Genomic DNA, 20,066 nt, shown 5'->3' on the forward strand with positions numbered 1-20,066 from the left:
GTGTGTGTGTTTGCATATTTCTCCAGTTTTGCCCTCGGAGTGTGCTTTGAATTTGAATTTTGATCAAATATGTGCACACGCACATTATTCAAACCTATCACTCGTACCGGTTTATAAGGTGCGCTGTCGATGTTATAACTGCGTCAAATGTGTTATGCATTAATATACGTATACCGTAAAACGCCATATGATTGGTAAATCAGCACATGCGGTAAAAGGGTTTCATATAGGCAGCTTGCTGCTCAGATCGGTAGAAGCGGCGAGCAAATGCAATGTGCGTATCAGTGAATGTGTGGTGGCGACTAAATCTCTCTAATGGGTTTAACTGCTCCAAGACCCTCACCATCTCGGGGCATTGATTTCGATCGAGTCGACGGGGTCAAGGGTGAAATGCATTCATTCAGTCCAATGCCTGCCATTCCCTGGATGTAGCCACCCATACCTCCTGCTGTCTCACATCAATGAATTATTCCAGTATGAAAATAAATAACCAGCTGCTCGGGCTCGGATCGATTATTGAGTAAAAAGATGACAGGGTGTTGCATCTTGTATATTACACTGTATTAAATCTGTTGCGAACGCCTGCAGCATCGGCAAAGTGCCAAGGGAGACACTTCCCTGTAGATGTGGCGTTGCAAGGTTTCCACCTCGTGGATATATGCAGCCTCTGCAAGCATCACAAGTAATCGCATTTGTGAAAATAAGACATCACAGAGAAACCGGAATGTTGTTTTCGGCCAACGTGGGAACGTCTGCGCCACACAAAACTAAAAGCAAGCTGCAAACCATTCTGGTTCCGTTGTGTGTGTCCAGGAAGTTCCAGTGTGTACATGCGTCTGAAAGTGGATCAGTGCTAACCGGCAGATGTGTGCCATGAAAAGCTAACGCGCGCTCGGGTAGAAGGCTTATTTGAAAGAGATGGATTGTTCTGCTGCCAGTAATGGGACGAGGAGGCAGCAGCTATGGCACACACGGGGGGAGGGAGGTGGGGGCAAGGCCAGGGCAAGGACAACCAAAGGGCAGTGGAACAAGGATTATGATAAATAGGCTGAAGAGACGAATGTTCTATTTCCGAGCACATCATTCTGTGACAAGTGATGTGCTTCAGGCCATCTCATTGGCCATACATCAATATCCGTGCTCCCGTGGTTCAGGGTCTTGCGATTCGTAGACATTTAGATGCTTTATAAAATCCCAATTTATATAATTGTATTGTACAATCCTATAGAAATTAAATATGATACAACAAGATAACGAAGAACTTCACTCTGCCGCTCCATCAAGATCTAAAGGAACCCCTACGCCCAAGGCTAAAATCCAGGAAACCGCTCTGGATAAGCGCCTCTGCTCCAGCAGCCGAAAATAAAGTCACCGCCACTCGGTGCTCTGAATCGTGGGCGGCTATGGACGTGGCAAACAAAAAAAATAATTCACGATCCGACGGTGGAAGTACCGGGATTCTCTCTCCCACGACGACTACGGGCCACGCTGAACCGCGCTCGAACACGACACGGCAGATGCGCGTGCACGTTCCATAAATTGAAGATCAAAGAATCGCCCGACTGCGACTGTGGAGAAGTCCGAACCATCCAAGCACGTCGCCGATGAACGCTCCACCCAGGCACATCGTGGCGGTATCGCTGACATCCACACTGCGTCAACCACATCATCGGGCTGGATGAGGAACCTTTGCATTCATTTATGACGAACATTAATAAAACAATATAAACTTGCTTTTCACAATGCCCTACGAAAAAAGAATATAAATTAAATTACTGACAGGAACCCAAGACAAAATACATTCAAATAGATGTTTGTTTTTGTTCCAGCTTGTATCACATGTTTGTATATAATGAAGCAGTGGCACCGTGGTTAGTGTACCGCACTATGAGTTTGGCTATCTGAGTTGATTCCTGACTGTGGCTAATATCAATGGCGAGTGGTGGGGTAGGACAATCAACTCCGTCCTGACCATCAGAGCAATGGGAAGCCTTCATCCAGCAGTGGATTGACAGGAGGATGTCAACAATTATTTATATCGATCATACCTGCCTACTATCATTGTTGATGTTTGAAAGTGTGACACTTGTACGGATTGCCTGTCGAGCCCCAACAGTTTATTCATTATTATGATTGTGAGACCCGGGTCAAAACCAGTCCAGAGTTTGCCAGCTTAATACAATGGTGTTGGATAACGTTGATCCACGAGGCCAAGGGGCTGATGTGCGCAGAGCTGGGAGGACGTCTGTGCTTCAATGGTGTTTGTTTGGTATGGTGCATGGTTTGATTAGAAATGGACTGCATAGGGTGAGTGGTGAAAGCCTCGCTTAAGTCATAGGGGAGGTCTGATTTTTATCGAAATACAATATTGGTGGAATAGTAGAAGCCTGGTCTAATTGGGTATTAATCTGATAATACTGTTTCGTATTATACAGCGTAGCCCGTGCAAATTGTATCCCAAAACACTGAATACCACAAACAGGCTGGAATTCAGACAGGCAGTGAGCCTGTGCCAACAATGACCCAAGCTCTGCGGTTTTCTATATATCCAGATGTTCTCATCCAATTAATGCATTGCATAATACCTTTGGGTTTATCAGTTGACACAGTCGAGACCCTTGCAAACGAGGTTTTCCATGTCAAGGGATTTTCCAATTTAAATAATTTAATGAGAAATGTCATCCTGGTCTAAGTGGGCTGCTAGGGTACAACTGGCCTATGTTTGGCTATGGGTGTACATTGTACAAGCTGTCGTCTTTGTGTTCATACTACAGGCCTGCTCTCGTTTGCATAACCAGATGAGAACGCAACAGAGCAGGGATGGCAAAAGTGACCCCTTGGTCAACTAAATTGCAAAATGGACAACATTGAAATAGAACAATGAAAACATTAAAATCACACCAATACTAATAATCTAATCAGAAATGACAGCAGAAACCAACCATCTAGAAATCAGATAAACAAATATAGAATGGGGGGGGAGGGGGACTTTACTGTTGAGTCTGATTCTGAATTGGGGGGGGAGGGGGCCGGGGGGGGAGGGGGCTGGGGGGGACTGGGGGGGGGGGCTGGGGGGAACCGGGGGGGGCTGGGAGGGGGCTGGGGGGGACCGGGGGGGGGCTAGGGGGGACCGCTGCTGCCCCTTCACCCCCGCGCAGTCTCCACGACGTCCGGGGGGAGGGGGGCGAGGAGGGGGGGGGGGCGTGGACGCGTGATGGCGGCACGTGACGTCACGTGGCGAGCTATATAAGCCGAGGGCGCCGCGCGTCACGTGGCCCGTTCACAAAATGGCGACCACCCCCGAGCATCAGCAGCAGGAGGCACAGGTGAGCGGGGAGAGACGCGGGGTCCCCGGAGCCTCGCCGGTGACGGGGCGAGTCACAGAGACGCACCCTAGGAGGGAGGGTGGGGGGGACAGGAGGAGTTCGACAGGTGGTGGGGGGTGATCTGGGGTAAGCGGGACGGCACCGGCACAGCGGCGGTCACACCGAGCCAGGCGCGACACCGGCTCGCATCGCGCGCGAGCCACCTCGCCCCGGGTACATGGAGGGGCGCGCTGTGTGTGCGTGGCTCGTTCACACCCCCCCACCACCACGTGCATTTGTCTTCTCTGGAGGGAAGGGGATACCGTGAAGCGGCTCATTGTCGCTCTCTGCCAGCGAAAGCTATGACTTGTGGGTGTAGGGGCGGGCCATGTTGTCGATGGTTTTGTTGGAAAGATCATGTGGCTCTCTGTAAGGGCAACCATTTGGCTGTGGCTTGGTGTGGTTTTGTGAAGGGTATTATAATAATAGTAGTGTGTGTGTGTGGATCGTTGTGCATCTGTAGGATAGAATACGTCGCTCTGTGTATCTAGGCAACCCCATGTGGTTGTGTGGTTGTCTGATTGTCCATGTGTAAGGGATCCCAAAGTGTGTGCTTGTCGGTGTAGAGGAAATCGTGTCTGTGTGTAGCTCTGGATATATCGGACCTTGTCAATGGCTGTATGCAAGGGAGATTGTGTGTGTGGTAGACTGCACCGTTATCTTTGTTTCCCATTACCTGTGGCAGTGGTCTTCCATCATCTCCCGAGTGTCAAGATGGATTCGAGGCAAGGGGGAGGGAGCAAGAGTTAATTTTATACGGGCACGCAGACACCGCGCCATCTCGCATTCGTGCCTGTGTTGGTGTGTGTGATAACCCCCGTGTGTACGTGATATGCATGTGTGTTATGTGCTATATGTGTGTTATGTGCTATATGTGTGTGTGTGATATTCCGTTGGAACGATCTATTTTGGTCGCGGTGAGGCGCGCAGCTATTTCTGAGGATCTTGAGTCTGCCAAGCCCGCCCGGCCCGCCTGGGGCACTGTGCCCATCTGCCGGCTCGAATTCAAGTCGGAAGGGAATGTGTCCACCCGATGTTTCCGATTAGAAACACCGGCAAACAGAAAGGATCGAGAGCTGAAAAGCGATCAAACGAAGCGTAGGGAGAGGAGAGGGCGAGAGAGAGGCACGTGCTTCGAATTGAAACTGAAATGGGAACGTGTGGTTCGGAGGGGAGCACTCGCGTCAGAATGCGTCATTATTCGTGTGCGTAACAATCGGCACGCTTGAGGCAGGACACGGGGCCCTCCCTCCACGTGACGGCTACAAGGATGATGGATGGACCCGGTGGTGGTCGAGACTTCTAACCACGTCGTGGCAACCTCGCACGTGAACTCGCCCCAATTGTGGTCGCGATGAGAGCGTTGGGTTTGTAGGGGTGTGAGGTCGGATTCTAAATGCATGAGCGAGATGATTCTTTGGTAGCGTCGTGGTGACCGTGAGGGAATCGCGACGTCTTTCAGGGGTTGGGGCACTCATCCAGCGGTGGATGGGATAAAGGCCCCGCTATTAATGTTATCGCGTCTGATAAAATGTCACGGTAGATAAACTACAACGAAGGGAGAGGAATTGGGCAGCTTCAAGGCACCATGAGTGGGTTTTACATTCGCCGCTGTTTTGGGTCCCCGCGAAACTGAAATGGACTGGTTTTAATCCGTTGAAATTTCAAGAAGGTGCAATCCTCCGCGCTGTTGATGTCGAGATCAATGGGGGGCCCCCTTGTGTCGGGTAGCAAATTGGCTCTGCGCGAATACTCGGGCGGCCGCGTGGGGGCGCTGTGGCCAAGCCAAAGGCCAGAAAGCCACCCCGATCAGGGGCCCCCGTCCAATAACGCGGCCATTGACAAACCCACGACTCCCTGCCACTGCGAGTGAGGCCTGCCAAGCAAGCTGTCGAGTTTGACAGAAACCGCGATCAACACGTTGACACTCTCTCGCGGGCCTGCAAGAATCATGGGTAAATGAATTGAATATAATGAAACGTGCCGGTGTAATTAACCCTGCTGCACACGTTGTGACGGCACTGTACTGCGAAATTAAGTGTTCTACTTTCTTCCAGGAGATGGCGGTGCTAGGTGTTTTTTCCGTGGATTTCGACATTTGCTTCCCACCATACGCCTCTCGTAGCATTTGCCAAGCATCCAAATGCAGGACCCTCCTGCACAGTACTGAGACTCTGTAAGGCTTTTCTGGGTAATTGATTTACACGTAGACTAACTAGCTGACGTACTTCGATTCGTGCTGTCGTAAAGACACCCTATTGCGAAATGTAACCGTTACTTTAGGGGATTCAACATCCTACACAAATGATCATGTCACCATTGACTGTTTAGTGAGTGGGCGTAGGCAAAATACGTTGCTAAGGGAAGGGATGATGGCCAGCGGTCAACTTAACTATGGAGTAGTAGCCAAATGAGAAAATGAGCCTGAGCGATATCCCCCGCGGAGATGGAGAGACGAACTCGGCTCGTGTGCAGCTGCTTGATGAATGATTTCATTGCCTGACCATGAGGAATGGAAACTGTTTGTGGAAGCCTTCATCTTACGATGACTTTTAAGACTCCTCTGCCCCTCCACGCGTGTGTGTTTTTTTTAAAGCGACGGTCTTGGTTTGGTTTGTGCTACCAGAAGAGTTGGGTGGACTTGTCACATGGATGTGACGGTGCATGGGTTCAAGACGGTTATTTTGTCTCCTAATTTTACAATGGGTAAAAAAAATTGGAGACATACAGCCTTTACTTTTAGGATGCATGTGTTTTTCAACACTTAATCTAATGATCCAATTTGAATAAAAACCTATTAAAAATAAGAAAAAGACATGCCTTTGACTAACTCGCTCACAATGCACATGATCTTGCTAGATTCCTAATACAAAGGTTTTTGGGTTAGATCGCGTTATTCCTAAATGTGTTGTAACCTTCCGCCACCCGACACGGCCAAACGATAAAAAATGTGTCATGTTTGCAAAGGACAAATAGTTAACTACTTTAGCCCACCGGTGTGTTGAAGAGTGAATCCACATTTAAAATTTGAGTGACGTTTCGCTGATAATTACATCCAGCTTCATCGGGTGATTTGCCAGAATGTTGAGGCCCTCTTGCTCCCGGTCTTAAATCGAGCAGCAGCAGGGTGACGTCATCATTTAATTCAATCAGCTGCAGTGATTTGAGGCGGAGGGTATTGTAATTATATAATAGATTGGTAATCATTCAATTGTTATTAATTGGTATTTGTTTTCCTTATAAGGAATTGTAATTTTATTCTATTTTATTTAATAATACGCCTCCAGGCCACACTAAGCCTGTACCTGTCAGAGCGATTAAAGTTATTTGTATTTCTCTCAATTTCAATGGATTCTCTAATTAGTCTTGGCCAGTAATACTTAGTTTTACACAACACTTCAACGTTATCAAAATCAATTGAGTGTCCTTGTTGACGAGCATGCTCTGCCACTGCCGACAGTTGTTTGAGATAATTTAATATTTATTTGGTGTTCTTTTAGTCTTACGCTGTTACGTCCCGTCTGTCCAATATAGCATCTGTCACATAAACAATTAATCCGATATACACCTTATAATAATATTGGTCACGAAAGCCAACGTGTTAAACTGATTTTGCTAGATGTCAAATAAGGTCGAGCCTGGAATAGTGCTTGGATGATCACCATATAATCGGTGTTGATAGGTTTTGTCCGATGTTGTGGACAGCACACTGCAGTGTCGCAAAATCCATTGTTATACTATACTGTTCTCCCAAATGTATGCTCCCCGCCTCAACCCACAATGATCAGTGCGGTTTGAAGTATGTGCAAGTCAGCCCCCACTACCTGCACAGCATGAGGGAAACCCGCATCCAGCAGTGAATTGAACCAAGGGATTACACGTAAGAACAATCTGTTTTTATTTTGCTCTGCTGGTCACTCGATATGCTTTGCGTGTCATCTTGGGCAGTTGCACATATGTAAGGCAGATGGACTTCCAGATGGTGTGCTTGTGTGGAGGGGTTTGCACGTCGCACGATTTAAGTTTTTTTTTTAAAGACCTCGACAAAGTATCCGTGTGAAATGGAGTCTCAACCTGAAAAGTTCTGCGGGGCTGGCTCACGACACCTCGTAATGCAGTTCCGAGGTCCTGTATCACAGGGCACCGAGCAGTGCCCCTCATTTGCCCTTGCCTCATTCTGTGAAGGAAATGGCCACAAAGTTGCTGTATATTGGAGGCTCATTCCTCTTGAAATTACCTTGTTCAATTGTTTTTTTTTTAACCGTGTCGTGTTTTCTCCTGTCATCGTCACCGCGAAGTTGTGAACCCCCAGCCGCAGCTAATCTGGCGATAAGTGCACGGGGAACTGCCTGCAAAGCGGCGGCGATGGACAGAAGAAGCCTTGGTGGAGAGACGTGTGAAGTAACAAAATGGTGGTTTTATAGGGGGGTGGGGGGGATTAATTATTAATTTTGTTATTGCAGTATATGTTTTACCCTACCCTTGGCAGTGAAGCACTCCCTCGTGTTTACTCTTCCCCCATGATGGTTACAACAAACACGATGCACAATGTACGCTCTTGAGCCCTTTTATGACTGCTCTACTTGGGTGTTATTTTTCTATTTTTTTTCCCAATCCCTCCCACCCCTGTATATTCATAATACTCTGGGCTACCGTTGCTCCATTAAAAAAACTACACACGTTCGTTCATGACACGGTCTAAAGAGGAACATTTTTAAATTGTAAGCGATTGTAGGGGATATTTTATGGAAATGGCTCTTAGCAGCGATGAGTTCTTGGCAGAAAGGTCATTGCCCACAACGTTACCACTGCCATCATCGCCGTATCACAGTTGTCTTGTTGCTCCATGTTCACACACGTACGTGTAACAGACATTGAAAACGAGGGCATCCAGATGCTTTAAAATGCATTGTTGGCCCTTTGGGCTAAGTTGATGATGATCTTGTAGCCAGGGTAGCTAGGTATGTGCAGAGGTTGCTTTTCTTTAAACCACGTGATCGCCCACGGCTTGTAGATAAAACTTGAGAAGATTGCAACAACGACTCTGGAGCTTCGTGTTACAGCTGGCGCTGACCATAGTGGGGCCCTCGCGGTGTCTCTTCCTCTGTGGTGAATTCTGCACACGATCAAGAGTTGCCTGCCAGATTTTCTGTCATAAACCGTACAGTAGTTTGGAGTTATTTGCAATGTTGATGGACCCAAGTAAATCTCGCTCGTGGCGACGATGCGCTTGCGAATTCTGCAACGGGGTGTTAAAAACACATTGCTTCCAAACACCGCCGTGTGCAATACTCTTTTTGGCGTTTGTCTTATTGCGTAGATCGAGGGAAAGTGTCTGCTGGTAATTCTACCTGATCAGCTGAGAACATAGTCGCAGATATACATTGAAAAGGTAAACCGGATAGTGCCAAACTGTCCCCATAGTAATCGGAAAGGGTTTGTTAACAAAGCAATGAAGGACTTGCTGTAGTGATTGATTCCGGGAAGGAGTTAAGTCGGTATGCCATTATCATCTTACTGCTGCCTAAATAGTATGGCCACAACAGTGATTCTTGGTGGCCTGAAACGTGTATGTGAGTACACGTTCAGAATGGTTTTCAATTGACATACAAAGCATTATTGGAGGACTGAGCCAACAGTCACGCCATCCAGAAATCCCCTTGTGTAGTACAGGAATACGATCTAGAGTTTGTCACCATTTGCAGGAAGTGGTAGAATTGAACTATTTGATGGGAAGGTTTACTTGCAAAAAATGTGATGTGTGTCTTCAGGATTGCGTCGACAGTCAAAGGGGAACGCGTGCATTAGATAAGTTACACAGCTTAACAAACATAATTCAAACTCGTTAGAAATCAAGTGGACTGTGCAGGATGCGGCGCTAGAAGGAATTAATGGCCGGTGGTCAAGAATAACGATGGAGTGGCAGCCAAAGAATGTAACACATTTGGAGAAGATCCTCCAAGGAGATGGCTATTAAGCAAATGCTTGGTGGATTATTGCATCGTAGGATTGCTAGAGATGGCGATGGCTTGGAGGCTTTCAGCCAGCAGTGGTTTGAGCACATGCTTTTAACGACGACGACGGTTGTCTACAGGTTCGCTGCGCGGCAGAAGAGCAGCACCACTCTCACTGTAGCTGTGCTTGCTCTCAGTCGGCGATGCGAGGGTGGCTGGCGGGGTTTCCATGGCAAAGATTGAGGTCACACCGCAATGTGCGGAGCCAGCGCTACCCTTCCCGCGTGGTGTCCGTCCTCCACGATTGCTATGCAGCCCCTTTGTTTTCATTGAGCGTGCAGTTGGGGAAGTGTACTTGGTGGTTTTGCAAAGCACAGCTTGCTTGTACAGTTTGTGGTGGCTCCTCCACTTCCAAACGTAGGAGAGGATTAAGGTCACCTTTTAAGAGAACGTTCCCAGCAGTCTTTAACAGAAAGACACGCACTTTGTGTTCATGGGAGTCGTGCAGCTTCTGCTATTGCCTCTCCCATTTTAGTGGTATCATAAGCCGGGGTGTGGAACCCATCATAGGTGTTCTAAACGTTGACCGCCATTCACAAAAAAATGTTGGCCTTGCATTTGCATAGCAGTTTCCAGCGAGGCAGTGCCTTTGACCGGGGTGAGGGGGGGGGGTAAGATCAGCCATTAATTATGTACCCAGACTTCCATATGTGCAGGTGCTTTAAAATTAGCGATGTAACGATGTGTCGATTCGTCTCTTGAATATACAAATTCTAAAGTTCGTGACGCGTGTATCGAATCACGATTGTAAGTCTCCTTTTTTAATTGTGTATTTGTCACATGGAACGGTTTCACGTGGGCCCTGCGAGAGAATCGCCACGGTGCAAAAGAAAATCCGTTAATGAATCGCGATCCTATGGGTAGCAGGGAGGCTAATCATTACACCTTTTTTGTATGGCATTTGAAAAGGCACCTTACATTGTAAGTCTGTTGACATTGGCAATCCATGCGATGGCATCAAGAGGAGTTTGACCCGAGCTTACAAAAAGTGGTTCAGTGTCACGATCGGTAATCCTTTTTCTAAAAGATAAATATTTGTGTAGTATGTGTGTAGAGCATAGTCAGGTGTATTATCCAGCATGTCCTGCAGTGCCTACCTATTCTTCATGTTCACACTATCACCATATTGTGCTTTGTGCCACATTTTTATAGACATGCATACGTGTGTGTTGTAGAGGTGTTTGAAAGTGCATGCTTTTTATCCATGTGTGTGTGGGGGAGTGGTGATGCAATGGTTAGCGCACTGCTTATACAAACCTGGCAACCTGGGTTTTTATTGCCACCCAGGGCTGACATCAGTAGATTAGTGATACAAATGAGAACCATTCCAAGGCCCTCTCCTAGGTCGACACTGCCTTAAAATGAGTACCTGGCGCAGCATATAAACATCAGTACGAGGGAGACCAAGGCTGCTGGGCGTGTGGTTCTGACCCTACCACTCTACTCCCTTGTGCACCGTGGCAGCCTCCATAGGCGCTTGCTTAACAGCACTTGCCCCCAAAAGCCTATGTGGGCTCTTTTGAAGAACCTCCCAGCATGTGGAGCGAAACGTCGAAAGTGCTCGAAAAACACGCGGTAGAACTCCAAAAACAAATCGGAGAGAAATAGTGCACAGCCACGAAACTTGCGCAGTAGCATATGGGGAGGATCTTTGTGTGTGTGCTTTGCTCGGAACGCACCAAAGCAAAATGTTCATGCTGTGTCGCAGATTTCCAGCACTAATGCGGCGTGCCAGCTCCACATGCGCCTGGAAGGCATGGGAGCGATCCACACCCGTTTATAAACACTGCCTCTGGGACACAGTGTTCTTAACCTGCTCGTTAAAACGCACGCTGAACTTTGAGCATTTAATTCCTCTGTAGGTATACGGCACATACTTACAAATTGCTGGGCTATTGTAAGTTAGTAAGTATGCACCTTCCCTGGCAATACATAAAATGGTAGATTTGGTGTTACAGTTAAATTTAAGAATGTTATCCACTTAAGATATTGTGGTGGGTACAGAGGTCATGTGAGCCCATTAGATAAAAAAGCGTCATTAGCCATTTTCTATCCAGTGCTAAATGAAGGCCACCCAATTATGTAATCATCTGTGTGCACTGCTGCTCCCATCCATCTCGCTCCTGCACACGAGCTCATGGCTCCATCTCCACGGCAGTCGACGTGGTCCACGCGTTCTATCCTTGGGCTGCCGTTCCGTCACCAACCTCGTCCGAAGGCCATCCCAATTGTCTCAATTATCAATGATGTCTCGGGGTTGTGTTTTTTATTCCCTCATCCTTGTTTTCATTTCTATGTCTCGCAATGTAATCCCAAGCGTGTATGGCATACAAATGTAAAAATATAGATTTTTACACATTCGGTTATTAATTTTGTCTATCGTGAGCTTGAACAAACATTAATTGATGAGTGTGCATTTTCTACAAACTAGCGCACATGTTTTGGCTGTAGGAAAGTGTCGATTTACGTTTTTATAAGTGTACAATAAAAAAAATATTTGTTGGTGGTCCTGCTGTGTTGGCACTTGTGCACAAATAAAAAAAACTCTCATTCGTCAAATAACACTGCCACGTGAATGTCCTATGATGAAGGCCATCGTTCAAAACATTGCCGATTTTAATTTAATCCTATTACAGCTGTAGGACACGCTGTGGTGAGTTAGAGAAAACTGTTGACGTAAGGTTGTTTAACGCGTGTAGAGTTGTGCGGTCTGCGATTCATCTGGACAACCCGGAGAAAGCAAAATGTACTCCCCCTGGCCTTTATAACCCAGGGACATGCGGGCATGCTGGTAGGCAGGCGGTGTACATGCGTGTGTGGCTACTGCGGTTGGTATGTTGCTTCTCCTGTCTTACCAATGTTGGCTGGGTTCAACACCCGCTGGGTACAGCGATAAGCACGCAATGACGTGGGAATCGGTGAGATTTACTTGTAAGAGTCCATACGTCTGTGGGTAACTGTCAGGGTTAAACAATAACCAGTACACCAGTGTAGCCGTTTTCATTCATTACTAAGTTTCCATTGGATCGAGAGTAACAAATTCACTGGTTGCCCTTCTTACCTTCAGTTAAAATGTAAGAAATGTTTCAACTCCTGTGCGTGGAGATTGGAATTAACGAGCAAACCTCTGGATCGTGCCCTCTGAAAATTCGGCGTGCTAACCATTCCACCGTGGTTTATTATTTCATGTGGTTAGCACTATTTGAAACTTTTCACATCTTTCAGTAACTAAGCACACCCCTTTTGATGGAGGAAGGCCGGCTGTGCTTGTGTCTGAAAGTATTGTACGCCTATTGAAAGTTCCATCGCCATCCTCCACACCAGGGTAATCCAAGCATGCTTATAATAATAACATTTAGCACTTTTTATCAAGGATCTCAGCGCTGTACAGGACGCAGCAGCAGCAGACACTCGGCATAAAAATAATATAAATACATTTTAAGAATAATTTACTAATGAACTAAGTTTAATCAGCGGAAGTGTAAATCGGTTTTAAGGCGCATTTTCAAAATCTCCACAAACTCAGATCCTGATTGATATCTCGTGGAAGAGCGTTCCATAGCCCTGGGGCTATTCAGTGTGCTTATATTCTTTGCTTTGTCCGCTGCACACATTTCCTTCATTAATTTGTAACTGGGTACGTCCACGATTCGGAATGTACATTTAAGACACCGTTTAAAGATGCGAGTAATCATTAGTATTATGATGAAATTGTCATTTCACTTGGGCATGGTACATGAACCCATGTGAAGTTATTTGTCCACCTTGTTTTATAAGGGATGTGCATAGAATACCATGTTTTCAGATGTTATCCATGTTGCATGAATTTGCATGTATGCATGTTGAACTTCTTTCGCACCGTACGTAGCCAATGGTGCTAATCGAAGAGGTGTGGGGAAGCATGCCAAACGAAACGCAAAGCGGTTTAAATCATTCAACTCTTCCAAGAATGAGCTGTGTTTTCTAACACTAGATATAATTACTTTCAAAGTTATATATGTATTAGGATTATTTTGATACTGATGTCTAACTGTCCCATTTGATAACTTGAGTACATATTTTCTAAAGAATTGGTGTCCCAAGCTTGTAGAATGCATAGCAAAACAAATCACTGCAATGCCATGATCATTAATGTCACTCAATTACCCAGGTTCGGTGGATTTTCTGGAGTTTCAAAGTTTCTTTGCGCTCACTCATTTTCAAATGGCTCCATTTGTTCCCAGACATTCCTCCTTTTTGTCTGTGCGGGTTCTGTCACACGGCAGGCAGGCATCCCCTAAGAACACAATGTCAGAAATTAAAGTAAGGGGAAGGGGCGCACTGTGCCTGTCTGGCCTTGTCTGATCCGGATCCACCCGGCTTGCACTTGCATCCCGTGAACTCGTGCATACCCGGGCTGCTACTGAAGCGTGCCCTCCTCTCACAGCGGCCTAGAGCAGTTTGAGTGGCGCTCGAAGCCACACTCGCTTACTCGAGCGCTGCGCGGACGCTCTGCTCCCGGCCACCAGCACCACCGTTTAAACGGCTGCAGTTCCACCACAATTGCCGCTACCGATGGCTCCACCAGCAGTATCATCCCCACAACAACAGCCGCCATTCACCACCAAGTGGAGGTGACATCACCACGGTGTCTGTGCCAGGCCTGGTGCACTTGGAGGACATGTGAAGTGTCGAAGGCTCGCTGATGGGAGTTTAGGGGACAGACCCAGGTGCCATGGGATAACTGGCAGATGCACACCACCTTTGTCCCCCACTGTGCCAACTTGCTGCAATTTAGACACCCGATGCTCCGCTCGTTGTTGGCGGCACTCCCCTGCCCTCGGTTTTTCTTGGAGGATAACTGCCTCCCAACTGCCCAGTAGCATACTTCACGGGCCTCCTCCATAGGGGCTGATCCTGACACCGCTGGTACCAGTCTTTGGCAAGATCTCTCCGCAGCAGCACCATCAGCTGCAGTACCGCCGTCACCACCAGTATCCGCAGTGGCACTACTGTCAGCTGCCAAATCACAACCATTGCCACCTACCACTACCAACGGCAGCCTTGCCAGCATGATTGCTACTTCCACCATCGGCAACAACAGGACTGCGACCTGCAGTGCCTCTACCGCCTTTGATTCCTTGACGGCAGCTGCGTTGTAGCTGAACCCACTTCCTAATCAGTTTGAAAACATTACAGCAATTTTCTTGCACATAAATTGAGTATTTTGTTCTTGTATGCTGATTTACGATGTTTATTGTAGAGTGCAGACAGAGTGCAATGTTAAGGACATATGCTTATCTGCCTGAAGGCCAATACAATAAAAGTATATGACTGCATGCAGCAATTGGGTTAATTGTGTTACAAGTTGCTGAGTCGATGGTTTAGGAAACTGAATTGCTGATCTCTCAATCATGGTTTCCGAGTCCGGAAGATTGCCACTGCCGTAGTCAGCACGTGCTCAACGCAGCCCTTTTAGAAGGGGTCTCACAGAAGAGTCGACCGGTTGGCTCAAGAGGTCAGAGTGCTGAGCTGGCAACCACTGAGATTCTGGATTTGAATCAAGGCAGCCGTCTGGGAAAAAAAAGACGGCTGTGCAATTCTTACTTTTTGTGTTGCGCAATCTCCTTTATACGAGATCACACCGATACACTCCGCTGACACCCTTATTTGGCTTGACCACCTGATTTTTGTGAAATTGTGGTTTGCTCTTCCTCTACATCGGCCATACAAAAGAAGTGTAAGACATGAGGCTGATAGCGCAATCAGCTCTAAGTTGGTGGGGGCGGGGAGACGAAATGCAAAGACTGAATTGAAGGCGGCCAGCCCATTTGTAGCCCTGGAGCACCACTCGCGGTTGTAAAGGCAACAGAGGAACAAAGAGAAATCAAATAACTATTCGATTTGGTTTCATTTAATGGATACTGCGCTTCTAGGCTGGCTTGCCCCGGACATGCCCTTATTCTTATAGCCTTCCTATTGGAACAGATATTGGTTTAAAACAAAGCTTATACATTTTTGATTATTGAAAGATGTGTTTTGTTCCAATGTAAATCCTTAGGTAACTATTCATATGCCAAATTTAAATCTCGTTTTTTTTCCAACCTGGAAACATTTGTAACAACGTCATTCTTATCGGGCCTCAATTGTTGTCGTGTGCAGCCCTCCAGCCGTGGGCGGCACTTTGTGAGCCACATTTACCACTCGACGGCTCTCCCAGCGAGCTGCTTAATGAGGCTTTGTTGTTATTTGTGTATTCCTTCCCTAGCGGACTAGTCCTGCACTGTGTATCCAAACAGTTCACCTACTCGTGCCCATATAGGTGAAGCCAATGTAATAGTCACACAACGATGTCAGTCTGGTTACCAATTAACACCCTCCACCTCGTACAAACTTGAGTCCATTTGAGTAAAGTATGCCCGTATTTTCCCAGAAGCTTTACTTTAAAAAAAAGTGTGGCTGTGGTGTAATTCTAGGGCTCTAGATCACGAGCCACCTCGTTTATTGGTCTCGGCATCAAAATACAATAAAAAAAATATTTCTTTCACAATCTATCGGGCCTGTTTTACCTTCGAGTGCATCATTTGTTTAAACAGGCGATCGTATTTCCTTGTATTTTATTGAATCCAGTCGATAAATTAAGCTTCATTGTTTGTTAAGCAACTTCGGCTGGGCTGGAACCCCCGTAGGAAGTGTGGCGTAACCGGCTGAGCCGTGCAGTTGATCGTGTCGTGTTTCATATACGTGGACCACTCGCAGTTAGAATACACATGTGTTTGACGATCCGTTGTTTGCTTGAAGCCCCTCCACAAGCCATGCAGGTTATGGTGGCCTTCTTCAACCATACTTCACCATGCTGGTCGGTGTGGAATGGTGAAGAGGGAGGGGGGGGAGAATAGATTACAAGTGCACCAATAGATTTTCTGCACTGTATGTATCATTGTGACAACTTTGTGCGTGGTGGTCGCCAGTCCAAGCACACGAACCAGGCTCAACCCAGATGTACTTCAGAGATCTAATTGGGTGGAGTGCTCTGGGTTTTGTCATTAGGCCATGTATTATATTACATTCATGTAAAAACTATTATTCTCGTCATTGTGATAATTGCTTAACTACTTTTGTCAACATTAGAACCGTATATATTTAGCCTTTTATTGAGCTAAAGTTAATTGTATTTTAAGCAAATCTCACTTTAAATGTATTCATGAAAATGCTGTGTTTGTAATGTTGATCTTCTCCGGTCTTTAAACATTATTGGAGAGTAGTCTTTGTGTATAGTCTGTGATCAAATCACCTGGAATGTGGTCTCATCTCGCTGGCTAAGCAGGTTTGAGCCTGGATTGTGTGGGTTTTTTTGGGTGGGTGGAGAGGGCAGTGCAGCAGCATCTATTGTTGAGTAGAAGCTGGATATGAAAGCACAATTGTGTAAATTTCGATTTAATATACACAATTGTGTATATTAGCAACACATTCTTGTCTTACACTGGTGTGGAGGAACGTGATGGGAAAACTTGTAATACAAATGCACTACAACTGCGCTTACTCCCAAGGAGTGTGCTGACATCCAGCGTGTACTGCAACATGCTCCTCACCTTTACCACCAGATGCTGAAGAGCATGGTGTCGCATGGTCGCCTGAGCGTGTGCTACCTGTTCCACAGACCAAACCCAGAGATTTCTCAGTCAATATACCTAGCTCTATCAAAACTGCAGTTTACTGGAATGAAATTCGGCACAATTCCTGCCTCCCGTACACCGATACAAAATTCATGAACAGTTGGCGGACTCAAATGGTCGTTCAGAAATGGGTGTGTAGAATCGCATAGCTGGATGTTGGCGAGTCGTGCAAGGGATGTTATAACTATGAAAATGATGTCCTCCGTCAATGTAGGGCCGTGCACACTGATGCGTTGGATGGGAGTGAGAGGTCTTGCGTAGGTTTACAGTTTGCCTGAGTGGCCATGCAGGTCGAGTTCTTACCATTCACGTTGGGTTCATGGTGTAATACTGCACTGTTAAACCCAGTGCCTTCACGCCGCCTTTAGCCATTCCGAACCTTGGACTATGCCTTCGCTTTGCGATTGTAACCATAAAACCCAAAGTGACTTTCTGCATTGAAACATTAACCCAGGTGAGACGCACACAGCCAATTAGAGATTAATTTTTGGACTCTTTTCAGTTTTGAGGATCATGGATTTGCGCAGCAGTTAGCGCACTGCCCTGCTTCTGGTCACAGCGACGTGATCTCTGAACTGTTCCTAGGCCTCCCTCCGCCTTCACCAACCCACACTGTCCAGCATGGTGAAGTATGGTCAAACGAACCCCCAAGACCGACACATTGCGGAGTCCTACATTAATCGGTGGATTGCTAAAGGGTATATAAATGTTGTACAAATAGGCTGTTTTATAGGGTACAGTTAATTATGCAAGCACACCTTACAAACCCAGTTAGGCAGTGAAAGATGATAATTTAATAAATAACGATTAACCCACAGGAATGAAGGGACACCCCGCCCCCATGGGTCCCTGTTGCGCAACTCTGCTCTGTCATTCAGATTTTTGCCTGTTGGAAAATTTTCTCCGTTTTTAGATATTTCCACTCCTTATGCAATCGTCAAGAATCTAGCCTGGTTAGCTTGAACGCTGGTTACAGTTATGCCTTCTCAACAGGAAAGGCAAACAAATAGTTGTTTATAGTTCTCATCCACGTTTTCAGTTCAAGATTCATCCTTTGGCTTTGGAGTTTCATGAATGCTACGAACGGGAAATATTTTCCATATTTCTTTTAATCATCAGAACTTTGACCCTGTGGTGGAAAAGACCACTGAGGGTGCTGAACTTTGAGTGGACCTTATGGGAAGCGATTCTTTTTAGAACTCTTGCACAATGGAGTAAATGTATAATCTTGCACGTATTAGATAAGTGCAACGTTGTTTTGGCACGAGCTTGGTAGGAGCGGTCGCTTGCACATTTGACACCCGCGTGCGAGCCACCCTCTTCACCGCGACTTGCCAAGAGCCTGTTTTCGCTCACTCTCAAGACTTTGGGTGGCTCCATTTAAACACTTTCTACATTTTCTTTATTCTGCTTTATTCTCAATCCAACGGTGTCCAAAGTTCCTTCCCATGCCACATGTCAGTCGCAGAGAGGTTTTTTTGCCCTCTCTTCACCATGGAGCGGTCCCTGTGGATGGTTGAGCGAGTGGATCGGGGGATTTGGGGGGTGGTGGAGGAAAACCGTGCCGGGCTCTAACGTCGCTCGCCGCTGTCCTGAGTTGTGGGCAAGAATCAAACTTGGAGTTGCCGGGCTCGCAGCACAATTGCTCTTAACCACTGTAGACACTGCTTCACCCCTTCCGAAACATACATTTGTGGCAAATTCACCAGGAGGGTGGTGGGGTGGAGTGGGCAAAAACAATCTCTGTGGTGCAGGGAGGGTTGTCTGTGCTCTTTCGCTGCCATTTTCCCGTGTAGGCGTGACTGCACTTGTGAGCGGCCTTGGTCTGCCTGCTTCAACAAGACCCTCGCCCAACCGCCTGTTGAATACCGTGGCTTGTTTCCAAGTTTACTCCATCTCCATGTTGTTTCTCCTTTCCCTCTGTCTCTGCCATGCTGCAGTGTTTGTTTTGTTGAGCCTCTGGCAATTCCACAGTCCCAACAATCCTGGGACGTTTGGAGTGGTGACGCAGTGGTTAACTCTCCGCGCTACAAACCCAGCGAGCTCGATTTCCAGCCACGGGCTAACATCGGTGACGAATCGTCACGTATGAAAGGGTTCTGTACGGCTGCCGTTTTAAACTACCAACCTGCGCTGACCAGCATAGTGGAGTGTGGTTAAACACCTTGCGTGACCAGCATGGCATGGGGGGAAGCCCTTCGTCCAGCAGTGGATTGACAAAAGGGCTGTAAATGAACAAATCCAGACTGATGTCTGCAAGTCCTGCCATCTTGGTATGGAGGGAAGGTGACATGTACATAATTCTTTAATCATGTGGAAACCATCTATGGGAGTCTGAATCTTACAGCATGGTGAAGGCATTTTACAATATTTTCATCATCGGTCATGGTTAATCCACTGCTGGATGAAGGCCGTCGCAAGCCTCTACCATTTACTGAGGTCCCGCAATGTAGCAGTGTAACAAACCGCCCAACAACTGCACACGAGCTAAATTCATCGCTCCATTTCTTCAGCAGGCGTCGCCCCTCGGATCCATTAAATCCCTTTGCATCTCTGCCCGCATTGTACCTGGCCCGTGTGTAGTTTAATTCATAGCGGCGGGCACCGATAAGAAGGGTTTGTGGTGGTGCGGGACCACGCGCGTAAAACATATGGGAAGGGCACAGCACCAGGAGTGCCGCCACACTGCGTGCCTTTACCCTCTTAGGGGTCGCGGATGTGCTGTCTCACCCCCTTCAAGCTCTGCTGGAGGGGTCGTTGGTTCTAACAAAGTCACGGGGATCACGAGTTGCGGCAATTGCGTTAGAGCTTGCTGTGCATTCCAGCTGGGACACAGCGGTGGTTGGGATTGCGCTGGCGCACACCACAAGCACAACACACCGCACACCACCCACCCACAGGGTGCGCGTACGTGTGCATGATGGAACATCTCAATGAAAAGGGTTTCCGCAAATCTGAGCCTTTTCCCATATCTGCCTGTACCTCGGTCCCCAGTGAGTCTATGGGACACTGTCCATACACTCTTGTAAATG

General features: G+C 47.0%; 1 protein-coding gene across 1 annotated transcript in view; it reads left to right on the forward strand.

The window, feature by feature from the left end:
- The first annotated feature begins 3,250 nt into the window (after positions 1–3,250).
- The window catches only part of LOC144728539 (sodium/potassium-transporting ATPase subunit alpha-3), a 40,102-nt gene continuing 23,286 nt past the window's right edge, over positions 3,251–20,066 (forward strand). Inside the window, exon 1 of the mRNA XM_078608044.1 lies at positions 3,251–3,326. Coding sequence (XP_078464170.1) covers positions 3,288–3,326 — 39 coding nt within the window. The 5' untranslated portion in view covers positions 3,251–3,287. The remainder of the gene's footprint in view (positions 3,327–20,066) is intronic.

The sequence above is a fragment of the Lampetra planeri genome, chromosome 29 (genome assembly GCF_965212315.1).
Source record: "Lampetra planeri chromosome 29, kcLamPlan1.2.h2, whole genome shotgun sequence".
In the NCBI taxonomy this organism is placed as follows: Eukaryota; Metazoa; Chordata; class Hyperoartia; order Petromyzontiformes; family Petromyzontidae; genus Lampetra; species Lampetra planeri.